Below are 23,546 nucleotides of genomic sequence, written 5' to 3' on the forward strand. Positions count from 1 at the left end.
TAAAACACTCAGAAATACAGCATCACAATCACATCATTATACACCATAGACACAAAGACAAACAAGCATACCAAATTTCAGGAAGGCAGTATTTGCAATTTCACACTTGTAAGGGGTCCTCAGACCCAAAAGGTTTGAGAACCCCCTGCACTACATGATCCTTTGTTAGCGCTTGTTGGCTTGTCAGTCTTGCCAAAATTAAAGCCTATTTTGCCAAACAAAAGTAGTTCAAAGAGCAAAATACAGTGCAGTATGAGAGTTTATAGTATTTCCACAGAACCCCACATCCAAATGTCCAAAACATTATTTTACAGCAAATAATACTAAATGCAAAGCCGTCTATATATTTTTTAGAAAAATCTGCTGTTTAACTGGATCCAGCAAAAATATATCTGTATTTATTTGTGCATTCATGAACATTTTATTACATATTTGAGCAATCAAGTCAAAAAGGTAAATTGTCAGGTTTTCCAAAAAGCCTTTATTGCAAAGTGTCAAATGTTGATTGGTGACAGTTTTTCTGATATAATAAGACAATCAGTATTGGATACTCGTTATCAGGCTCTGCAATAAAAAGGTCTGATTCTGTTCTGGACATCAGTTCCACAACAAACCACTGTCTGTAAACACAGTTCACCCTACCATCTACAAATCTCCAATAAAGCTCTATCATGTAAAGAAGAAGCCATATGTGAATGCCGTCCACAAATTCTGTTTAAACTAATTTAACTAAAGTTAAAACTAATTTAAAACAAATTAATCTAAAGTGGAAAACTGTACCGTGTTCAGAGAAATTAAAATTTAAAATTCTTTCTGGAAGCTACAGTTATCACATCCTCTGCAGCAAAAAAGGCAAAGGACCAATAAAAGCATCATCAGTACATAGTTTGCCTCTCTGATGGTATAGGGGTGTATTAGTAGTACTGATAACATGGGCAACAGACACATCTGGAAAGGCACCATTAATGCAGAAAAGTTTCTACAGGTTTTAGTGCTCCCACCCAGACATCTTTTTTCAGGGAAGGCCTTGCATATTTCATCAAGACAATGTTAAACCACAAACTGGATCTGTTACAACAGCATGATTTCGTAGTAGAAGAGTCTTGGTGCTGAACTGTCCTGTCTGCATTCCAGACTTCTAACCAATTAAAAACATTTGGCACACGATGAAATGAAAAGGCCCAGRACTGTGGAACAGCTAAGATTCTACAATAGACAAAAATGGGACAACAGTGCTTTTTCAAAAACTCTAACTGGTCTATTCAGTTCCTAGATATTTGTGGTCTTTTGTGAAAAGAAGAGGGGATGATTCACCGCAAGAATCATGCACCTGGAGCCACGTTTTAGAGATGTTGTTGCCATGAAATTTTGAAAATGACCTTATTTAAAAACGTAGCTTTATTTCAACATGTAAAACTGTATTCAAAGCTGTAACCATAATTTCATTGGCATTTAGATCTGGAAATGTCTTCTGTCAGAGGAAAGCTCCAGTGCACGTGTCAAAATACAGTTCTTAAGACGGGTTAAAGGTGCCCGCAACAAAATCAGAATGGTTTTGAGATGTCGGCATTGAATCCGTGACAATTTTGAGACAAAATTTGTCGCACGCATTTTTTTTTAACATCTTTAAAATTCAAGGGACAAAACTGCACCACTTCCAGTTAGTAGGGCTGCACAATTTTAAAGTCTTGCGATGGCGATAAGATTCGTAAATATTGTGATGACGATATCAGCTGCGATATATGTCCTTTTATCTTTTCTTTCCACACTTTCTAATCTGTACTTCTTACTCTATGTGACCTTTAGCATGTTTAGCAATGTCATTTGTGTCTGGTGGGAGCTTGTGCAGACGTGAGACTCTGTCCTACTGACTAATTATTGCATTAACATGAAAAATACAACTTMAAACTTTTCAAATACATCAGTCAACAATTATTACAATCCAAGCAGTCCTTTGTGATATGAATATTATTCACACTGTTATTACGATTACGATATATTCGGGAAATTTTGTGCAGCCCTACTAGGTAGTCTAGTTTTTCTAACACAGCCTAAAAACAAGTATGTTAAGAAAACTGCTTAGGTAAAAACTAAAAATATTGCAAAAGCTTCCTGCACTGCTGGCTGACTGCTGGCATGGCAAGTGGTTTGTCAACAAGATGTGGGCCAGCTCTGGCAATGATGCCACAATTTCTAAGATGGCATTTCATAACTGTCCCAGTTGTGGTTTAGTTTATGTGGYGCTGGCCCATGCATGGACCACCTCCGGCAAACCACATGTGGGCCAACATTTTTCATCTAGGCCGAGTGGTGCATTGTGTGGTTCCAGAACTGTGGCAGACGAATGTTGCGTTATAACAGTTCTTGACCTCCTGAGTGCAACTCGGTCAGTACCCGTGTTTTTTGTCGTTTTTGTTGATGTTGCGTTCTGTAACCTGTTCATTTTACTGTAGGTTTGGCTTTGTCTAAAACAGAAAGAAAAGCGTAAATGATTTTTGCAACTAATATCTAACAACCCTTTAAAAAATGCCTAAAAGAAGTAAAGCACAGAGTTGAAACTGTGATGTTATGTTTGTTTGCCATTCCTGCTTGTAGCAATATTAACATGTTGATGTTGAAACTATATCATGAGGAATCAAGTTAGTGTAACTATCCCTACTGTTAATATAAAAGCTGTGTCATCCCAACTTGCTCATAATCTAGCTCAAAACATTTAACAACAACCAACCTAATCTAATCTGCCACATATTGTTTGATGCTTCAAGAATAGAAAAAAAATGCTTATTTTTCAAAATGCAAACTTTTACAATCCAGGCTGAAACTGCTGCTATGAAGATTATAATCTTCCAGTAAAAGTTTTACACATTTTCATGATAAATACTGTATTATTTTGATTTTTTTTTAAATAAGAGGACCTCTTTAAATGCACACCAGCTACAATTAAGCAAACATCATTGCATTTTTATCCTTTATTTATAAGCAATCGTCCAAGAAGGCTAACAATTAGCTCTCATGGCAGTAATGTCCCAATAACCTGATGTGACCTAACCATGGCCTTCCAGGTTTGCTTTAATCTGCTTCTTTAATTTGTTGACAAATTCCTGGTTAATGTATTTAAAATAAAGTGCATTTAGTTTTGGCTTGTGTATATTTTCAATAAGGTTATTATTATTATTTTTWAAGTATATAACATCGCTTCCTGGTTGTCCACAATCAACCCCTTTCCACTGCATCGACCTAATATTTCTTCCAGACACCATTTAAACAGTTTAAATGTGTTTTGAAGGGTAAATGGTGCAAAGTTGGGAGATAAAATATATATATATTTATATACCTTTGTTGGCTTCAGCTACAATCAAGTGCAGCATTCACAGTCTCCTTACATGCTAACACAGCAGCTATCTGGAAATAAACAGCATAAAAATGGAGCTACTTGATGTTTTGTTCTAATTTTAATGCCATAACATTACATAAWCAAAACTAGATTTATAGCATATTTTTAATGGGGGGGGGGGGTATTTCCACAACAGGCAGCATCTCCGCAAACGTGAACAGCAGCAAACGTCAACTTAAATAAAGAAGCTATGTGAGCAGTTTACCGTGAGAAGAGAACATTTTTAAGATGTAGTTGTAGCTCGCTGCCTAACCCAGCCTCTATTTCACCTTTGAATTCTCAACCACGTCGCCATCTTGCAAGGCAGATTTTCAGCGTAGACCGAGTCGTTTAAACGGAGTGCTCATCAAACCCGTGGATGGGCTGCATATAAACGATTCGTACTCACCGCATATTTGAAGTGGTCCGAGATTGGGAAGAAATGTGTCCCAGGGCGATAATCTGTGTGAATAGTTGATTGTAAATCCGCGGGTTGTGGGCTGAGAAGGACTGAGCAGACTAAAGGCTGCGCCGCATTTGTCGGTCGATGTCCTGACAGAGAAAAATAATGCTTCCGCTAAACTGAATTTCTAGAAATTAATAAATRTGTATGTACAGCTAAACTGTTTAAATAAATAAATATTTTAACAAATCATGGGTATTATTTTTTTATTATTTTATTTTTTATTTTTAAGTGTAATATTGTTTTTATATATCGGCCAGGAAAATGCAGTGTAACGTCTAAACCTTTCCCCCAAACGCTAATATCTGTAATGAAAATATTAACTTTTAAAATCAAGAGATAGACTCGTTTTACTTTMTTTTTTACCTGTTTTAACAGTGTTTCTAATTATGAATTTTGAGACGTTTTTTACTAAATCATACATACGTTTTTTTACATTAATGAATTTATTTTTACATTAACCATTTTCTTGATAAGTAGGTGAATGCGGGGCAAAAGTGACTGTAATCAAGTGACAAAAAATATTTTTAGCAAATAATGTGTGCAAAATCGAAGAACTGAAGAATTTTGGGTGCTTTTTTACTATTTATTTATTTTTACATTAACCATTTTCTTGATAAGTAGGTGAATGCGGGGCAAAAGTGACTGTAATCAAGCGACAAAAAATATTTTTAGCAAATAATGTGTGCAAAATCGAAGAACTGAAGAATTTTGGGTGCTTTTTTACTATTTATTTATTTTTATTTTATTTTTTTAAGAAGAAGTAAAACTTACTTTTGAGTACCCGGAACCGTTAACTCGTCCGATTCGTGTCCTTACACGGAATGGTTACGGTGACGGTCAAAATAATGTCTCTTTACCTTGTTATCTTACTAGTTTTAGCCTATGTGGCTTGGATAAAATGGATTTATTACCAACACCGTCGCAGTTCGGTGAACTTGCTAAAACATGTGATGAATATTTCATCAGACGGAGAAACAGACGTCAGGGCTCTGGTTGTGACTGCGCACCCGGATGATGAATGCATGTTCTTCGCGCCAACCATAATACGRCTGGTTGAAAGCAACGCCACTGTTCATTTGCTGTGCTTATCGGAAGGTATGGTGACAGGACATTTCTGTCGTTGTACACAACATCGGCAGTGTGTAAAACTATGAAAAATACTATGCACATGCTGGATTCTTTCTCATGTTAGTTAGTTTTTAGTTTTAGCTTCAAGTAGTGCACAAAAAGATGGATCCCTTCAGTTTCATCAAAATTCTAACAAATTTGCACATTTAAGCAAGACTTATGGAAATAATATTCAACATAATATGCTTGATTTTTGCAAGAACAAAATAAAAGAAGCTATTTATGTAGCTATTTAGTAATGAAGCTATTTAAACATGTCAGTATTGATATATTTAATCTAGATTCAACCATCTACTACTGATAAATATTAATATTTCCAGAGAGGATGCATGTGTTTTCTTTTCAGTGTAATTGTTTGTAGCTAAATCTTTAAATGTTGTGCAGGAAACTACTACAACCAAGGAGCTCAGAGAAGACGAGAACTTCTGAGCAGCTGTGCCGTGTTGGGAATCCCAGCCTCCAGAGTCACCATAATCAACCACAGGTAAGCATCTGTCTGCAACATACGTGCAACAGTCTGTAACTTTTAAAACACACTAGTGCCTTTGATTTTTTTTTCATTTGCCAGTGTCTTTTTTTTAACAACTCACATGTCCGATATGCAGCGAGTAAATGCTGTGTTCTACTTYACAAGTCACTCTTTGTAGTAGCTGTGTGATGAAGATTACGCTCTGCTGATGTAGCAGGCATTGCCAGAACTCGTTCTGTGCCCCTGGCAGAATGTTCTTCTCACAGGAGTATTCACCAAGTGTGATAAGTAAGAACTTTGTGGGCGTGTCTATACAGGAAAGCAGGTGAACTCCACTGTTCTCATTTCGCTTCAGCTGAAAAGCAGCTGAGTGAGGCTCAGCCGTCTTTACAATTCTTCCAGTATAACTTTGAAATATAGTAAAATGGTTTCCAAATGTCCAAATTAGTGCTTTCTCTTAGTTATCAACAGAAATACAGGATCTTCCTCCTTCAGCTGTATCATCAACTAAAAATGAACATCCACTCCGCCAAGCCGTGCTGCTGCTGTGTTGGTGTTTCGCTTTGCTTCTTTCTGAATATAAAATGTCCATGCAAGAAAAGAAAACGTCTCGGGACCACATCAGCGGCAACAGATGTCTTACGTCTTGAGAAAAATGTAAAGATGACCTAAAGATGCAGACGGAATCAGATGCACCAAATAAAAATAAATAAATAAATAAAAAGGCAGCTTTTGATCAGCCTTTTGGTGAAGCAATTTTAGTGAAGGATTCAAACATTTACACAAAACAAATCAAACGACAGACAGACTGATAAGTGGAAGAGAAGTGGGAGTTTTAGTAGGGTGGGAGGAAGGACACTGACATCCATAATATTGAATTTATTTCAATCTTCAAATCACAACTCAACTCATCTGTTCAGGTTCACCTTCTCATTCTAATTTCTTAGCTACCTCTATTTTTTAATTTTAATATGCTTTATTTTAATTGAAACTCCGTATTGGTTTTAATGTTGTGAAGTATCCGTGGGTGTCTTGAAAGGCACTAAAATGCATTATTATTATTATTATTATTATTATTATTATTATTACTGAGACTCTTGAATATGAGGAGCAGGTGTGAGAGGTTAAATGTGGGCAGGAATGGTTGATGACTCAAGTAGATGCTGGGAAATCTACCACAAGGTAAAACAAAACTAGAAAAACATGTTCAAATATAAACAAACCAACAACCACAAAAACAACATACCTTTCTTGCTTAAAGCTAAAAGCCCTTAAAGATAAAATGTTTTTTTCTCAGAGCCCAGTATCTGTCATTACAAATCACCTCATTTCATTTCACCTCTAAAGCAGACCTGATCTATCCTAGCCTCATGTACTTTCTCTGAATCATAAAGGAAGTAAATCGTGTGTGTTATAGGGGAAAATTTTAAGAAGTCTTAATAATATCATTTTATAGGAATAATTATTTGTCCATCTTTCTCCAATAGCCTGCAGTGACTTAAAAAAATTACTTATTTGTTGCTGCCGACGTTTTTTTGTTCAACAGTGTCAGGTGATCCAAAGTGGCTGCAGACACACCTTAAAGTAGTTTTAGGCGAATTAAGGATGACACATTAAAACGGGTATCATGTCAAAAACAATCTTATTACAGTCATGCTTTAACTTGCAAATAGAAAGCATACGAGAACAGATGGAATGGATAAAAAAAAGTTAGTTTTTCTTCCCTTCCCTCCGGTGGATCAAACGTTTCTTCCATCATCTAAAAATGTTTCAGGTTTCGAAGAAGCGAGGAGCTTCCTGGGTGTGAGTCTCTACATGTTGGCTCACCAGGAGAGCTGCGTGAACTCTGACACTAACCTGGAGCTCGCAGTAATAAGCTGGCAGCGTGCCCAGACTGTCTGCCCCAGAGACTGTTGCGTTTGTGCGTGCGTGTGAACTTAAGCACACGTGTGCAGACTCCACACTTTTATCATCTTGTGCACACAGAATACAGCTGAACTTTGCTCTCAGATCTGTCTGCACTTCTGCTGAACTGGAGTCAAGCCCACTTTCCCTTTCTTTGTATTTTGTTGTTTGCCTGAAACACACACCTTAATCAGCACTTTGAGAAGCRCACTCCAACTACCCCCACCCCATCCCCACGCACACTCTTCCCTGCATTTTACCCCTCCTCTTCATCCCCATGTCCACGTCTGCTGATGGAAACTGCCAAGAGCTGTGGGATACTTTGTGGCAACACACACTGCTAATGTAGGTCACTCTGAACTGTTTTTCTCATTTTGTGCCTGAACATGGACGGACGGCCACACTCTGGCATTAAAACGAACCGATCCTGTTCAAGTACACCCCTGTTTTTATTACCAGCAATGACAGAAAAAATGACAAATCCCATATTTTTTATTATTTACGCTGTTTTTCATGAAGAGAATCAAAAAATATGCGCCAAAGTGTTGGGATATTTGTCTAAACATGTATTTTATTACCTATGAAAAGTCTAATCCAACACACAGATGATATTTTTAGCCAAAGGCAGAGTCCCAACGTGAGCTRCTGGCCAGAAGAGCTGACCTTTTTGATTTTGACTCTGTCCAAGGAAGGAAAACCTGAAAGGTTTTACATGAAAATATTTGCCTTGAACTTGGYGGCCGACCTGATAACTGTTCTGCAAACAGCAGACGGAGCTGAACTATGAAAAGTCAGCATCGACACCATCATTAGTTAGTGTGTTTCTGCTCTTCATGGTGTTGAAGATCAGGGCAGTGTTGTTACAGTTTATGCCAACAAACCAGCCCTTTCCCAAGGTGACAGAAATAAGACRTGACTTCTGTTTTTAAAATAGGAGTTTAATGCTCACCCAGTAGGACAGCTGTGTTCACAGTGTCTGGGGCCCCCAGCGCCTGGTGGGGCCCTCTGTGATCAAAATCAATCCGAGCACGCTCTGCTGCTTCTCTTCTTGCTCAAGCCTGACCTCTGTCTGCTCGCAGGACTTGATTATAGCTGCTCACTGCACACCGCTCCATCTCTTCAGACYGAACCGAAGCTTCGCTCAACTTCAGATCTGTCTGACTTTTACTGTTTGCTGCCTCTGATTTTCACAAAMATCTTCTCACAAGCTTTTTGGTTCATATCTGCACATAATCACAGTGATCCATATGTTATTTAAATATACATTAAGTAGTCGTAAAAAAAAATCCAGCAATAACTGACTTATACAGGGGTTCGACAATGAAACTGAAACACCTGGTTTTAGACCACTATAATTTATTAGCATGGTGTAGGGCCTCCTTTTACGCCAATACAGCGTCAATTCATCTTGGGAATGACATATACAAGTCCTGCACAGTGGTCAGGAATTTTAAGCCATTCTTCTTGCAGGATATTGGCCAGGTCACTACATGATGCTGGTAATATTTAGATCTGGTGACTGTGCAGGCCATAGGAGATGTTCAACTTCACTTTCATGTTCATCAAACCAATCTTTCACCAGTCTTGCTGTGTGTATTGGTGCATTGTCATCCTGATACACGGCACCGCCTTCAGGATACAATGTTTGAACCATTGGATGCACATTGTCCTCCAGAATGGTTCAGTAGTCCTTGGCAGTGACGCGCCTATCTAGCACAAGTATTGGGCCAAAGGAATGCCATGATATGACAGCCCAAACCATCACTGAGCCACCCCCATGCTTCACTCTGGGCATGCAACAGTCTGGGTGGTACATTTCTTTGGGGCTTCTCCACAYTGGAACTCTCCTGGATGTGGGGAAAACAGTAAAGGTGGACTCATCAGAGAACAATACATGTTTCACATCGTCCATATCCCAAGATTTGCGCTCCTTGCACCATTGAAACTGACGTTTGGCATTGGCACGGGTGACCAAATGTTTGCCTATAGCAGCCCGGCCATGTATACTGACCCTGTGGAGCTCCCAATGGACAGTTCTGGTGGAAACMGGAGAGTTGAGGTGCACATTTAATTCTGCTGTGATTTGGTCAGCCRTRGTTTTATGTTTTTTGGATACRATCYGAGTTAACASCCGACTATCCCTTTCAGACAGCTTCCTCTTGCGTCCACAGTTAATCCTGTTGGATGTGSTTGGTCCTTCTTGGTGGTATGCTGACATTACCCTGGATACCGTGGCYCYTGATRCATCACAAAGACTTGCTGTCTTGGTCACAGATGSACCAGCAAGAYRTGCACCAWCAATTTGTCCTCTTTTGAGCTCTGGTATGTCACCCATAATGTTGTGTGCATTGCAATATTTTGAGCAAAACTGTGCTCTTACCCTACTAACTGAACCTTCACACTCTGCTCTTTACTGGTGCAATGTGCAATTAATGAAGATTGGCCAGCCTGGTCCAGTTTAGCCATGAAACCTCCCACACTAAAATGACAGGTGTTTCAGTTTCATTGTCCAACCCCTGTATATCCACAATGAGGTGCAGTAAACTGTGTGGATATGTTCTGGTGTTTGTGCTCTACATTTGYCAGCAGCACACACCAGCCCTTGAATAACCCACATGGTTGCTTTTCCCATTTTTATCCTTCCACCCAGTAACCGAGCGGTGTTTTGTTCCATTAGAATGCTCCTGTTTTTCTAGACAACTTCCTTTAAAAAAAACAACAACACCGTTTACTCCCAAGCTTGTTATCCCATTACTGTGGTTKCAAAGAAAAAAAAGAAAAAACCTGCAGCGGCTGTAAATAATGACGCAACATGTGTCAGTTGCCACAGCAACCCCAGCTGCAGCTGCCTCGTTACAGTGGCTCGTTGTGGGCGTGCTGTCGGCGCGTAGCGGCATCTCGGCCATTCCCAGCAGGACATTATCTGACCCTGTGGACAGAAGKCTGGCAGTTTCACAGGCCTGCGGTCCATGTGACCAGACTAAACAAGTCCTCTCCAACACACACACACACATACACACACACAATCCTTTTACTGGGCCAAAGTTCAACAAATGCATACAGATGCCTGCAAGCAATTAGACATCCGCATGCAAAGCTACAAAGAGGATCTGGAGAGGTTACTTTAGGACGTTTTGCACTGTTGCTATGGTGAAGCTAACACTGCATCCTGCCTGAGAAAGGTCAGGTGTCTCGTTCTTTTTCCTTTTCTGCCTTTTTCATGCAGGTCAGTGCCGAGATGTGAGGCAAAGTGTAAATAAGAAATAACTTGTAGGAAAAAAATACTTTAAACTCAGATATTTTGAAGTACTTTAATGAAATGATTCATGCACTTTTGCTAATTCTTGATATAGTTATAGTTAACTCGCTGCAGAAAAACAAAGACAGATTGCCTCTGGGTGTGCTCTTGTGTGTTTACCTGTTTTTTCTTACCTGTTTGAAGACCTTCCCTGRTATAAACACCTACCCTGTCAGRACTAGTAGTCCTTTTGGGAACCAAAGCCTGATCTTAATAAGGTGGAATGAAAATGTTGTGTTAGGGATCAGGAGTAATGTGTGAGTTTAGGGTTAGTTATGTACTGGGGTAAGGTAAGGGTTCAGGGTTAGGCTGCAGAAATGAATGGAAGTTAAAACGTGGTCCTTATAAATTCAAACTTGTCTGTTACCAAAATATCTGCAAATCACTGGAAATAAAAAAAAACTTTTAAAAGTAATCTTCACACATACTGTACCTTTGCAACATTTGAAGTCAACCCAATTTAACATGGCTGCCACAGCCAACTGGCATTWTAAATAACAAAAATGGCCATAACACCGTCAGTTTTACAGAYACYGTGCTAAACGTTGGTGTGGTAGTAGCTGAGAGTCATTCACATCACATACTCTGAGAGTGATATCATTTACATTGTGTCTAATAGCTTTCATTTACAGGGTTTGTAAATTAGGGCCACAAATTCAGACATTTTTATTATGTGAGGCAGCTTATTGGTTATTGATTTGTATTAATGTGGTTTCAGATTTTCACTCATGCATCACACACACAGACAYACACAAACACAGAGGCTGTGTTTTATGTAGGTCACCCTCCTCGTCTCAAAGCCTGACCCTCACATCACCAGCAGCCAATAGATTGGTTCTAATCCACCCCCCRAGCACGCTGCACTGCCCAGCCTCATTGTTAGCAACAAAAGGTAGGGAGGCAGCTGCTACACAATGCTGCACCTACACTTTGTGCACTCATATGTATTTATACATGGTAGCATGAGTCGTGGATCTCTATGGCKGTCTGTTTAGTTGTGTGAATGCTGAGTCAGCTTTCACATTCTTGTTTTCCTGTTTTTATTTTTAACTTTGTTAAGCTGTTAGGTAAWCTGTTGCTACTTTAAAGTTTCTGCTAGCCATTTGCTACTTCAGACTTTTCATTATAGTCCTTTGTTGTGTTCTGCTTTTAAATAGCACTTTGTAGCTTTTAGCTATTTTTTGCTATTTTGGCTCAAAACTTGCTTTTTACAACTTCTGTTACTTTTAGCTTTTAGGCGCTTTTATGATACTTTTAGCTATTGTTCAGCTAGTTTTAGAAATTTAGCCAGCTTTGCTACTTTTAGCTATTACCTAGCCTTCTGTTACTTTTGGTTTTCAGATTGCCTTTTCCAACGTCCATCATTATGCTTGCCTTTTGTTAGTTTTAGCTTTTGTAAGCATTTTGTTACTWTTAGCTTGTATCTAGCCCTTTGCTTATTTTAGCTAGCATTATGCTACTTTTATCTTTTAGCTACTATTCTGATTTTTTATTTTTTGTTTTGTTTTTGAACACTTCAGAGTGGTTTACAGAGGTCCTTTGGGGTTTCCGGAACAAGAAAGYAAAAAGTAAAAACAGTTTTTTCTCCACTTCTGATTCAAGCCTCGGGGTTTTTGGTGAACTTTGTCAGAWTCAGATCTCAGTCTCAGTTGGCTTTCAGCTCATCTCCCTTCTTGACTTTTCTGYGTTCTGTTGAGCTTTTTTGGCGTTGAGAGGAAAAAGAAATCAATACATCATTTTTGCGCCTCTGGAACAAAAACACAGGATTAAATTCATGTTTGTTGTGTTGCCTCCAAGCTGTATCTTCACATGTAGGAGAAGCTTCTTGCCTYTTGACCTTTGACCTCTCCAGTGCCCATTCATCTTTGCACCAARCAAAAGCTCACTTTCTTATGTCTGCTCTGAATTTACACTGAGAAATTATAGGAAATAAAGGTCTAGCATTTCTTGAAGACATGCATGTCGCTCATCACCTTTTATAAAGAGTTTTAGGCTAAAATCATCTTTTAATAAAAAATGATGACGTTATTGCTTTTAAATAACATAACATGCATCACATACAGAATATGTTGTGAATGACTCTCTACTWCCRCATCAAATTTYAGGTCAACATAAAATTGACTGAATTGTAGCCATTTTTGTCTTGGCCAATGWTGATTAGCTGTGGCAGCCATCTTGAACTTCCGAACTTATTGTTTGTTTTTGAAAGCATCRTTAAAACTAATCCAGAAGCTTATGAGGTATCTTGATAAACAGAGTCGACTTAAACAGTTAATGCTAAAATATTAAACAAAAATCTTATGCAACACTTGGAGTCTGTTTTGAATGACYCCTCAGATACTACCATGTCAAATTTTAGCACAATTTCTGTAACATTTTTGTGTTTTTAAAATTCAGTTGTCTGTGGYGACCATCTTGAAATGAAAAGGGCAGATGAACATCCAGTGATTACTTTCTGAGGGCTTCCTTTAAGTCCAACAATAGGTTCATGACATATTTTGCTAACAGATAGAAAACAAATAGTGTTTTTAAAACTACGCCTCTTCTTTGCCTCCAGAAACCTTCCAGATGATCCCTCAGCAGAGTGGAGCGTCTCATTAACCTCCTCTGCAGTAGTGAAGTACGTGTCATCTCACTCCATCAACATGGTACGTTCCATTTCCTGTTTGTCATTAACGCACAGCTTCCGTTCTGTGGGAGAAATCACTTCATTGTTTTGTGTTGGCCTTACTGGTTTCCAGTTCATCGTCCCAGAGTAATAATCCCCTTCAGCTAACATCTCTTAACGTCCAGCCCTTACTGCATTTTTAGCCTCCTGACCACCAGAGGAAATGGCCTCTGCTGCAGCAGAACGGTCTAATCCAGTTTTGCTGTTTACACTCAGATTGTTATCGTCTTCACTGCAGTTCCGTATGATTAGCTAATGGGAATGTGACAAATTTAGAACCAGACGACTTTCTTTTTTCTCTTTTTTTTTCTTTTTTTTTCCTTTTTTTTGCTCTGAGCCTATCTCAACAAAGACTAAAATAGCAAGAAATGCACAGAAGCAAGACAAAATAAAGTCTTTATGGTCGATGCTGGAGGAATACTCCAACAAGACGGCAAACAAACACATCATCTCCTCCCATCCTGTCAGCTGCCAGAAATATTTCCAATCCTCAACCAGGCCAACAAACATCTGTTGGGAGAAATCAAGGCAGGAAATGGCACCGAAACGAGACAAGTTCAGGTTTCTTTTCTTAATTTTAAAAATAATACTCCCCAAAAGTTTTGACCTCCACCGAATACTCATGTCTCTGTTCGCCTACAACTGATAAATTCAAGATGGCTGTCAAGGCTAACCAGCCTTAGCCAACACAAACATTACTTTAAATCAGATGTTGGCTGTGGCTAAATTCAGGGGCTGCATCCTTCGAAGGTCGAGTTTGAAGGCCGAACACATCACAGCAATGCGCCGAAAGCTGCCCGAATTTGAAGGCTCCTCCAACTGCGGCCTACATGTGTCCTCCTTTACCCTGATTTGAGGGGGATCTGGTGTATCCTTCTTAGCCCACCTTATCCCAAACTTGTATTGTGGACCGACCGGGAGATTTTTTTTTGCTTGTAATGGTGGGCTAAGTGAGAGGCGGAACGAGACAGAAGTATAGTTTTAAATGCAAATTAAAAGTTTATTGCAGTTGTGTGTTGTGTTGTGGTAAAAAAAGTTTAAAGTTTATTGTGGTTGTGTTGTAAGGCTTTTGTCAATTCCATAGACATGCTTTTAAATGTTAGTCTTGTCAGAAATCATCGTAAACGATCTTGTAAGGTCTTGACGATTTGTCTCCGTCAATTGCCTATAAGCTAATTTTGTTAATTTAAAATATTTATGATATTAACATATAAATATTTTTCTAATTTTGATCTTCATTGCATCTTTAAAGCACCATAAAGGTTGCTTGGTGACAGGACATACGCCGGGGTAAGGGCAGGGACCGTCCAAGTTCATAGCTACATTCTTCCGGTCTTCGCGGTCAACAAAGGACCCGGCCCACATAGAAAGCTAGGCCGGGTCCTTCGAAGGACGCAGCCATTGTGCTTAGTAGCTCAGCCTACCTACTTTAATTGTTGCCTCATTTTTTTTAGAAATTTGGTTTTAGCTGTTGGCACCAACCTTGTCATTCTGTTAGCAAAATCTATCCTGCACCCCTGGGCACATTTTAATGAGATTACCTTTCGGAATCAACGTAATTCAAGATGGACGCCACATCTAATTAACTTAGCCTGAACAAAAATGGCTGTAAGTCAGTGTGCTAAATATAATGAGCTGAACTCTGATGTGGTTTTTCCTCCAAATGTTAATAAATCGTTTGCCTTGCATGAGATTGGATACAAAACAGCTATAATATAAATTTCAACACAAGGTAATCTTAGTTTAAATTTCTGGTTAAAAAGAATAAAAATAATTCAGTGGGAGATACGCATTCCTTTGATCTTAGTATCGATTCAAAATTCACAAGTTAGTTATAAATGATGTAAGATTGGGACATTAAGTTTACTGCAGCACCATTATGTGATCTCTGTTCTCTCTTTGACCTGATTTTTGTTCCTGGCTTGTTTCCTCCTCTCATGTTCAAGTATGCACCGAGAAAAAAAAGCCTTTTTAATTTTTTATATTTTTTTAAATGTTACAGACAATTCTTGCTTCTAACCCAGGTCATCATGAGATATTTTGTTGTTTCAGGTGCTGACGTTCGATGGAAGAGGAGTGAGCGGCCATGCCAATCACGTAGCCATTCATAAAGCTGTCAGGTACTCCAAGTTTTTTTTCCATCAGTTTCATTTTATAATTTGACAACCTGGAGATGCCGTCCTCGGGAGGGTTCTGTGGTTGAAATGCAGAGACCGGCCTGCTCCTTAACAGGAAAACACTTTCCAGGAAAATGCTGAAAACTTGGACTCCCAACAACAGCTCTTCCACGCACACACTCACATGGAGCATGTTTTTCAGAACTGCTCTGTTACATAGCTGAGAGGTCATCCAAACAGATTCCTCAGAGGCACTGGGCTCTGGTCCCAGCAAGCAGTCGTAAATCCTGTCCCTGAAGTGCTGAGGAGGGGGACAGCTCCGCTTTGGAGAGTCCACCCTGATGGCCTAAATCAAAGTTCTTGTTTAACAGAAATGTTTGTGGCGTGAACGTCTCTAATATATACTCAAACTAAAGCTAGCTGTTTTGTTTTTACACTCTGGGGTTGACGACAAAGTTCTTGTATTTGTCCAAAAGCAAAATATCCTAGTGGACGAAACATGAGACTTTCATAAACTTATTGGATGTACGTCTCCAGTTAGCTAACATTTAGAATTAGTCCAATTCTAGATGGCCTCCAGAGCTAATTGACATTAGCCAACACATAAACAGCTGTAACTCAGTCACAGTTACAGATACTCTGCTGAAATTTGATATGGTAGTAGCTGAGAGTCATTCCCAACACGTACTCTGAATGTGACATCTCACGGTTTTTGCATGAGATTCCACATGAAGTTATTTTTACGGTTCAACCAGCAAGATGATCTTAAAACTGACATGAAAGGTGGCAGGAGGTTTGTATTCCTTCAAGGAATTCTGGGTCTTTAATTTTCTTCCTGGTTTGGCTTCCTGTTGGTTTGTGAGGCTYGTTTGTTTATGTGAGCTCTACAAATCACATCTCATGATTCCCATAAGGCTGGAGCCCATAGGGCTCTGCTTCTCAGGGTTTGGCTCTCTTGGTTTTCATCAWCAACAAGTACATAAAGGGAAATGCTTGGAAAGCAACAACAGTTCCTCCACTTAGTAGACAACAGATAAGTTGCTGTATTTTATGCACTAAACAGTAAAACCCAAGTGATACATTAGTTATTCTGATTTTGTTTTTCTTCAGACATCTGGCCTCCACAGGAGAAGTGCCCAAAGGTAGGTTTGACAAAAACGAAACATGTTTTTTGTTTTGTTTTGTTTTGTTTTTTTTTTTTTTTAGATGAGTCTGATTTATTAAAATCCATCCATTATCTTAACCCACTTCTTCCTTTCAGGGTCACAGGGGTCACTGATGCCCCTATCCACCAGTCATTGTGCAATTTGTTAATAAACAAAACAAAAATAAAAAGTTTTAAAAGTTCTTGTTGGTGTTTACAGACCTTTGCTGCAAAGATTGCTTCATTTTGGTCATTTTTTTATCTTTGGCGCCCTCTGCTGTCCAAAAAGGTTTAATCGGCCGGTGATCAAAGTGTCACACAAGCTCAAGTCTGAAAAATTGAGTCAGTAAAGACAAAATGTAATGATCAAATCTCATAAACCCATATTTTATTCACAATAGAACATAGTAAAAATATCAAATGTTCAAACTAAGAAATTGTAACCTTTTAATGAGGTTATTTTGAATTTGATGGCAGCAACACATTTAAAAAACGATGGGACAGAAGCAACAAAAGGCTGTAAAAGTAAGTGTTACAAAGAAACAGCTGGAGGAATGTTTTGTAATTAATTAGGGTAATTGATAACAGGTCAGGCTGAATGTCAGAAGAAAAAGACGAGCAGAGCTTCAATAGTCTGCAAAATAAAACAGTGGAACCATGTGAGAATAATGGAAGACATTGAAAATCCCATCATCCACCGTTCATAAAACCATCAGAATATTTCAAGTATCTGGACTCAGGAACAAAACATTCTGTAAACACAGTTGCTGGTTAAAGCTCTATCATGCAAAGAAGCAACATGTGATCATCCAGCAATGTCACCTTCTCTGATTTATTTCTTGTGGAAACTACAGACACCGTTTCCTCTGATCTAAAGAGAAGAGGGACCATCTGGCCTGTTATCAGCACACAGTACAAAAGCCAGCCTCTATGATGGTATGGGGGTGCATTAGTGCCATTTGATGTATTGTCGCCATCAAACATTATCTCATACTTAGTTCATGTTTACTGTATATAATATGATTCGGGATTTTTTTTAAACAATTAGGAAAAGAAAGTACTTTTTTGTACTTAACCAAAAAAATAAAAACAATCCTTGGCAGAGTGTGTGRGAATGGCTTAGTTAACCGTCTGTTTCTGCCGTCTGCTCGTGTGTTTTTACCCTCAGATTGCGTGCTGCTGTCTCTGGTGACTGTCGGCCTTTTCAGGAAATACATCTCTTTCCTGGAGCTTCCTCTCAGCTGGCTCCTGCCCTCACATCTCTGCTGTGTTATTGGCACACAGGGCTACAAACGAGCCAAAGTAAGCTTCAGYGTGTTCAGTTTTACTGGCTGGCAGACACGTCTCCTTTCAGAAGCTCATTTTAACACTTTGTTGATGCGTTTAAAAGAAATGTCAGTTTATTCCACCAAGGTTTTTCACAGAACGCTGCTTATTGGAATCCAAGAGACCAAGAAAGGAGTCAAGTTTTCTATAAACTTCCCGTCATGCTAAGTTTTTTTCCTTAATTCCTTTTTTTCTCTCTCTCTCTCTGTCTCAGGACGCCATGATGTGTCATCGCTCCCAGCTGTTGTGGTTTCGGTACCTCTACATCGCCTTCTCCCGGTACATGTTCATAAACACRTTCCAACTGATTCCACAAGAACTGAAGAGCCTCAAGTTTTATTAAAACTTTGCAGTTTGACAAAATTTTAGCGTGCTTTATAAAACTCTAAATATTTTTAAGCACACTTTCTTTTAAAGTGCCTGTGGCATCACATTATTGTAATAAATATGAATGCATTTTTGGAAAGATAGCATTAATAACATTGCAATTTTTTTAATTAATGCTGTTGAGATGAACAGTTGTTGAGGTTTTTGCATGGGAAGTAACAGGAAGTGATGTCAAAGGGGAATGTCTGCATGTGAACATTGCTACAACTGCTGACAACACAGCCTATAGAGAAGAATCWGATGTTTCTTTAGATTATATTGAGTCTGTCAGAGAGAGGTGAAGAGACAGACTTCAGATAATATTGTTTCAATGAAACAAACACCAAAGAGTTTTCTTTCTTAAAGAGTTCCCCTTTGATGTCACTTCCTGTTTGACTTTGAGCCAAGTTTAAAGATTGGCCAGTTATGTGACAAAATAGATACAATCATGTCTTATTCCAAGTTTCTTATATATGATGTTTTCTTTGACTTTTTATATTTAAAGAATATGCATGTCACAGGCACTTTAACAAAGCTATAGTTTAGTAAAACGAATAATGCCTTCTCTTTTTGTGACTTTATTTTTTTCAGGTCAGAACACTGTAAAATCACTATTATAGATTGTTACTGTGTATTTTGTGTATTTTTCTAAAGAAATGCTCATTAAAGGAGAGCTTTTTATCACAGCTGGTGTTATTTTTAGACGTCGTCCTCAGGTTTAGACATGTCTCTGATGCTCCTGTGAGATTTCATGCTTTCCTCCCACTTTTCCCCGCAAAATGTCTCCACTGTCACGCTGCGCACAGAACCTGGATCCAGACAGTGAGGAGCAACGCCTGGGGAGAAAAATTCAATCAACCGCCAGAGAAACGAGAKATGTTGTTGATTTGCATCTTATCRAGTAAAAAAATTAAAAATAAAAACTGCCTTCCGCGTATTTTAGCTTGGTTCTGGGAGTGCTGTAATAACAGAGGTGGTTTCCAGCTTCGTGTTTTAACACATCACGTCAAATACCCTCACAACAGGGAAGAAGAAACCAAACTGGTTCAGTGAGTTCGGTGTAAATGCATCAGGATTCATTGGAATCAACTCAGCTGTTATGTGTAACACGTTTACACCCTATAAGATTGGTGTAAATGTCTCGTCAGTAGGGACTTGATGGGGTTTGGGGGGTGTCGTACCGTATCCATCGGGGTTGGATCGTGGAGTGTAGAAACTCTGAACTCCACAGGTTTTRCAGAAGGTGTGTTTAGCCACGTGAGTGTTAAAGGTGTATGTGGTCAGGTTGTCCATGCCCTGGCGAGACAAAGGAAAGAAGAAACCGGTTAGCATTCCAATTCCTTTCACGTCAGAGTTTCATACCCAGATCAGCTGTATCTGTTTCGATCAAACATTGACAATGTTAGGAACAACCTCACACTGAGATATCGTGTTTAAACAATGCGTCAGGGAGCGTCTACCTCACTATATTTTAGCACAATATCTGAATTATTGCCTGAGTTATAGACATTTTTGGGATGGCTAGTGTTGACTAGCTGTGGCAGCCATCTTGAAAGGGATTGACTTCATACATGAGTCAGTTGTAAACGTACACCCGTGGAGGTACAGTATATTGACTAGAAGCGCTATCACGTTACTTTTCTCTTAGCCACAGTGTGGAGACGAGCTGGTACAACAATGTGGTCACCATGAGCTGTTAAATATAGATTAGCACGTCAGGGAAATGGAAATGGTCTAAACTTATTGCACTTTAACAAGTCCAAGGACTCCAAAGCGGTTCCCACACTGATGGTGGTAAGCTGCATTGTAGCCACAGCTGTCCTGGGGCRCTGCCGGGCTCTCTGACCACCACCACCAGGCAAGGCGGGTGAAATGTCTTGCCCAAGGACACGACTAAGGCGTCGTGCTCAGACCACAGCAGTCAGTTCTAGCTAACTAGAATCATGACGCCTCCAGTCAATATACCTCAATGTGTACATCTCATCACTTTCTGAAGGTTTCATTAAAATCTGTCCAATGATTCTTGAGAAGTTTTGCTAACAATCAGGGTGGACTCCAACAATTAATAATGGAATTTCTAACAAAAAAATGTTATAATTACCACTTGAAGTTTGTTTTGTCAGTGACTCTCAGCACCAGGTTTTAGTTCAATTCTTGTGAAATGTGTGACATTTTGGCCATTTTTTTGTTTGTTTTAGCTGGCTGTGGCATCCATTTTGAATTAGATTGACTCCGACACTCAGCTGTCAACCTACGTTCAATGAATATTTTCAGTGTTTTTACCAAAAACTGTTCAGTGATTCATGGGATGTTTTGCTAACAGACAGAGTTGACTCGAAATAGTTATTGCCATTATTTTAAACAAAGATCTTGGGCAAAGTCACTGCAACTACCACACCAGCTCTTAAGTCAATATCTTTAAAAATGACTTTGTTGCTATTTTTGTATTTTTAAGTTCAGTTGGCTGTGACAGCCATCTTGAATTGGTTTGAAAGGTTAATCTGTTGTAGTTGTTTGTAAAATAAACATTACATTTCAGGGTGAGTTTCTTACCTGTAGGAGTGTAAAGCGACTTTTTGGGACAATGAAATGATGGTTTTGTTTCTTGGTGCAAATGCTACAGCTATGGGGAAACAAACAAACGTTTTGTTAATCATTTACCCTTGCAAAAATGCATTTTATCCAATTTCGGATTTACAAAACGCCCGTAAGATCAGGGTGTTTGTGTCATAAGGTCATACACACTTGCAGTGAAAAACAAGGAGGTCAGGTGAGCTCCAGACTTCAAATCTAACAGCCCCACAGTGGCAGCCACCCGAATGTTTCACAAGCTCCATTCTGTAAATAAAATAAAAACGTCAGTGAATTACATTAATGTTTGGATCGAAGTTTTCTGGGAGCCTCTGTACCTTTCTAGAAAGTGGAGAGGAAACTTGAGCAACGTGTTTATGAAGCCTTTTGACTTGGAACTGGTTGTCTCGCACAGAAAGTACTAAGTCATCATGAACCCAATCAAAGTCCACCACTGATAAGTGACGCAGTAACAAGGAAGTTTCTGCTAATTCTGTTTGCTGCTGAGTAGATCATTTCAGCTGGGAACACTTTGTATGATAATCAGCTCTGTTAGAGCTCAAAGAACTTGAGAAGCTGCTTCCCTGAAACATTTTGAGTTRTTTTTTCCTCAGCTAAAGCAGGGCAGGGAGCAGCGAAGTTGCACAAACACGTTCTTTAGATGTGGATCAACCGGCTCCGTGTTGAACAGAACTGACGTGGTGCATCACGAGTTTGGTGTCATGTAACAGGGAGCTGGACGGGTGGGGTCCAGGGAATACTGTGACCCAGATACATATCTTAGGACTCTCAGGGCCGGGTCATATCTGGGACCCAAAAATAGAGACCACTTCTCCTTGTTTTAATTTAGTCAGAGCTGAAAATGGGCACTGGTTTCGTCTCTATTTTTACCATGTTTCTTTTTTTTTTCTTTTTCAGAAGCTCTTGATGAATAATCACATTGAAGAGAGTTTAAAAAAAAATCWGCAAATAAAAATAACCGAGTTACTCCAGTGTATATTTATAGGGATTTATATGAGATTTTCACAAGTGGTTAGAATTTGAAATCATACAAAACCAATCCAACATTTCTGATTTCTTCCAGGTTTATTAATATTTAGAATTACGCAATAAAGAATTAAGTAAGTAAGGAAGAAAATAAATGTCTGATGCACTTTAAGTTTATTTTAAGAGATAAAAATTTGCATCTGTTTTGTGAGAAAACAAAATGTTTGTGTCCTGATGTCTTCATTATCTCTAAACTCAGGACTAAACTTGGCAGTCTACAGTGTTTTTAGATAAAGAGAATTGGGGAAAATAACTTGTCTGACTTAAGATATTTTCAGTGGTGATACAGATGTCAATTTTAAAATAAGATTTTAAAATGTCATTAAATTTTCTCTTTTAAATATTCAGTTCTGTTAAGAGAATGTGCTTTAAAATGTAAGATTATTTTATTATCTACAGTTTTAATTCATTAAAATAAATGTTAGGCAAGAAGTTAAAAAAAGTAAAACCTGGCAGCCCAGGTTTTACTTTTTTTTTTTTACCCAGCTCATTTGCTTTGCTGAGCAAGATCTACAAGATAGTTTGACAGCCTAAAAAGTGCAAAGTCATTCAGTCTACATACACACATAAAAACACTGTTTGATGTAGTAAAACAGATAAACAAGTCCTTAACAATCATTATAGATGAGATTCGTTAGTTACAGATAGTTTTTAGTTAAAGACTGGATAACAAATGTTTTAAAATGTCTCTTGTATGAAAAGAAGAAAAGCTTAGTCATAGTCACGCATTACTCACGCATTACTTCCTGTGACTCAACAACCAATCGCTGTTCGAACAAACAACCGCGTTAGCCAATCAGAAGTGCGGAGAAGGTTCCTGTTGCTGTGCGGGTTCTGGTAAATTCTAAAGCCAGACCGTAGTGCAGCTAAATTATCATTCCGCCGCCGATATTTTGTTGGTTTCATCAAAAAAAAAAAGCACGATTTATTCATTTTTTTACAACAAGCGTACAAATGCAAATTTGGTATTTAGATGTATGCAATTCCTTTACAATCGATTTAAATTAAATGGACGGTTTTTGTGTGGGTGTTTGGAACTACGTTTTTGTGCGGAAGGATATTAACCTATCTCAGCACTATATAAGACCGTCTCGCCTTACGCATTGCAGACTTGCACCCGTCGTCGAGAGATAGAAGTTGTAAGAAGTTCYTGGAAGCGTCGTCAATTTGTGAGTGTTTTAATACAAGTGTTATTTTTACCAAATTTTATATTTTAAACTAAACTGGAGTTTTAGACAAGTTTTTTTTTGGTACGTATAGGATTTTACGCTTTGTATAACTGAATTAACGTTAGATACGAGGCAGAAGTAAATTATTGTGTGGCTTAATTACGTTTTATGTAGGCCATTTTGACTTTTTACTGGGTAGCTTGTAGTTTTTCGATCATTAAAATGCGGTATTGTCTACTAGTTGAATACAGCAGTGACTCGACACATCTCCCGACCGACGAACAAAGGGCGGCTAATGTGATCTCAAAATGGCGCTCGAGCTGAAATGGCCTTTAGTTCATTACAAAATGAGTCAGTCTTTTCTTACTCGTAGAATAGTTATAGTTTGGCTAAAATGGGAACTAAATTAATAGACACGGGTTAACTTAAAGCTGATAAATTGATTTTAAAGTTTATATGTACTAATGGCTTTTTTTTTTTTTTTTTTTTTTTTTTTTTT

At 38.6% G+C, this 23,546-nt stretch overlaps 3 protein-coding genes across 5 annotated transcripts in view; 1 reads left to right on the forward strand and 2 right to left on the reverse strand.

The window, feature by feature from the left end:
* ncor1 (nuclear receptor corepressor 1) overlaps nucleotides 1-3,884 on the reverse strand; it is a 72,209-nt gene extending 68,325 nt beyond the window's left edge. For all 3 annotated transcript variants that reach the window (XM_014019624.1, XM_014019623.1, XM_014019622.1), the window contains exon 1: nucleotides 3,783-3,884. The gene's annotated coding sequence lies outside the window, so the exon portion shown is untranslated. The remainder of the gene's footprint in view (nucleotides 1-3,782) is intronic.
* A 751-nt stretch (nucleotides 3,885-4,635) lies between these two features.
* pigl (phosphatidylinositol glycan anchor biosynthesis, class L) lies at nucleotides 4,636-18,345 on the forward strand. Its single transcript, XM_014019625.1, has 7 exons — nucleotides 4,636-4,934; nucleotides 5,352-5,451; nucleotides 13,197-13,287; nucleotides 15,360-15,427; nucleotides 16,535-16,566; nucleotides 17,737-17,870; nucleotides 18,109-18,345. The coding sequence occupies exons 1-7, from the start codon at nucleotides 4,661-4,663 to the stop codon at nucleotides 18,235-18,237; spliced, it is 828 nt and encodes a 275-aa protein (XP_013875079.1). The 5' UTR covers nucleotides 4,636-4,660; the 3' UTR covers nucleotides 18,238-18,345.
* A 477-nt stretch (nucleotides 18,346-18,822) lies between these two features.
* Nucleotides 18,823-21,844, reverse strand: cenpv (centromere protein V). Its single transcript, XM_014019626.1, has 5 exons — nucleotides 21,170-21,844; nucleotides 21,006-21,098; nucleotides 20,814-20,883; nucleotides 19,442-19,556; nucleotides 18,823-19,096 (listed from the first exon to the last, which is right to left on the reverse strand). The coding sequence occupies exons 2-5, from the start codon at nucleotides 21,095-21,097 to the stop codon at nucleotides 18,960-18,962; spliced, it is 414 nt and encodes a 137-aa protein (XP_013875080.1). The 5' UTR covers nucleotide 21,098; nucleotides 21,170-21,844; the 3' UTR covers nucleotides 18,823-18,959.
* Nucleotides 21,845-23,546: the final 1,702 nt, after the last annotated feature.

This window comes from Austrofundulus limnaeus, unplaced genomic scaffold (genome assembly GCF_001266775.1).
Source record: "Austrofundulus limnaeus strain Quisiro unplaced genomic scaffold, Austrofundulus_limnaeus-1.0 Scaffold225, whole genome shotgun sequence".
NCBI classification, from domain to species: domain Eukaryota; kingdom Metazoa; phylum Chordata; class Actinopteri; order Cyprinodontiformes; family Rivulidae; genus Austrofundulus; species Austrofundulus limnaeus.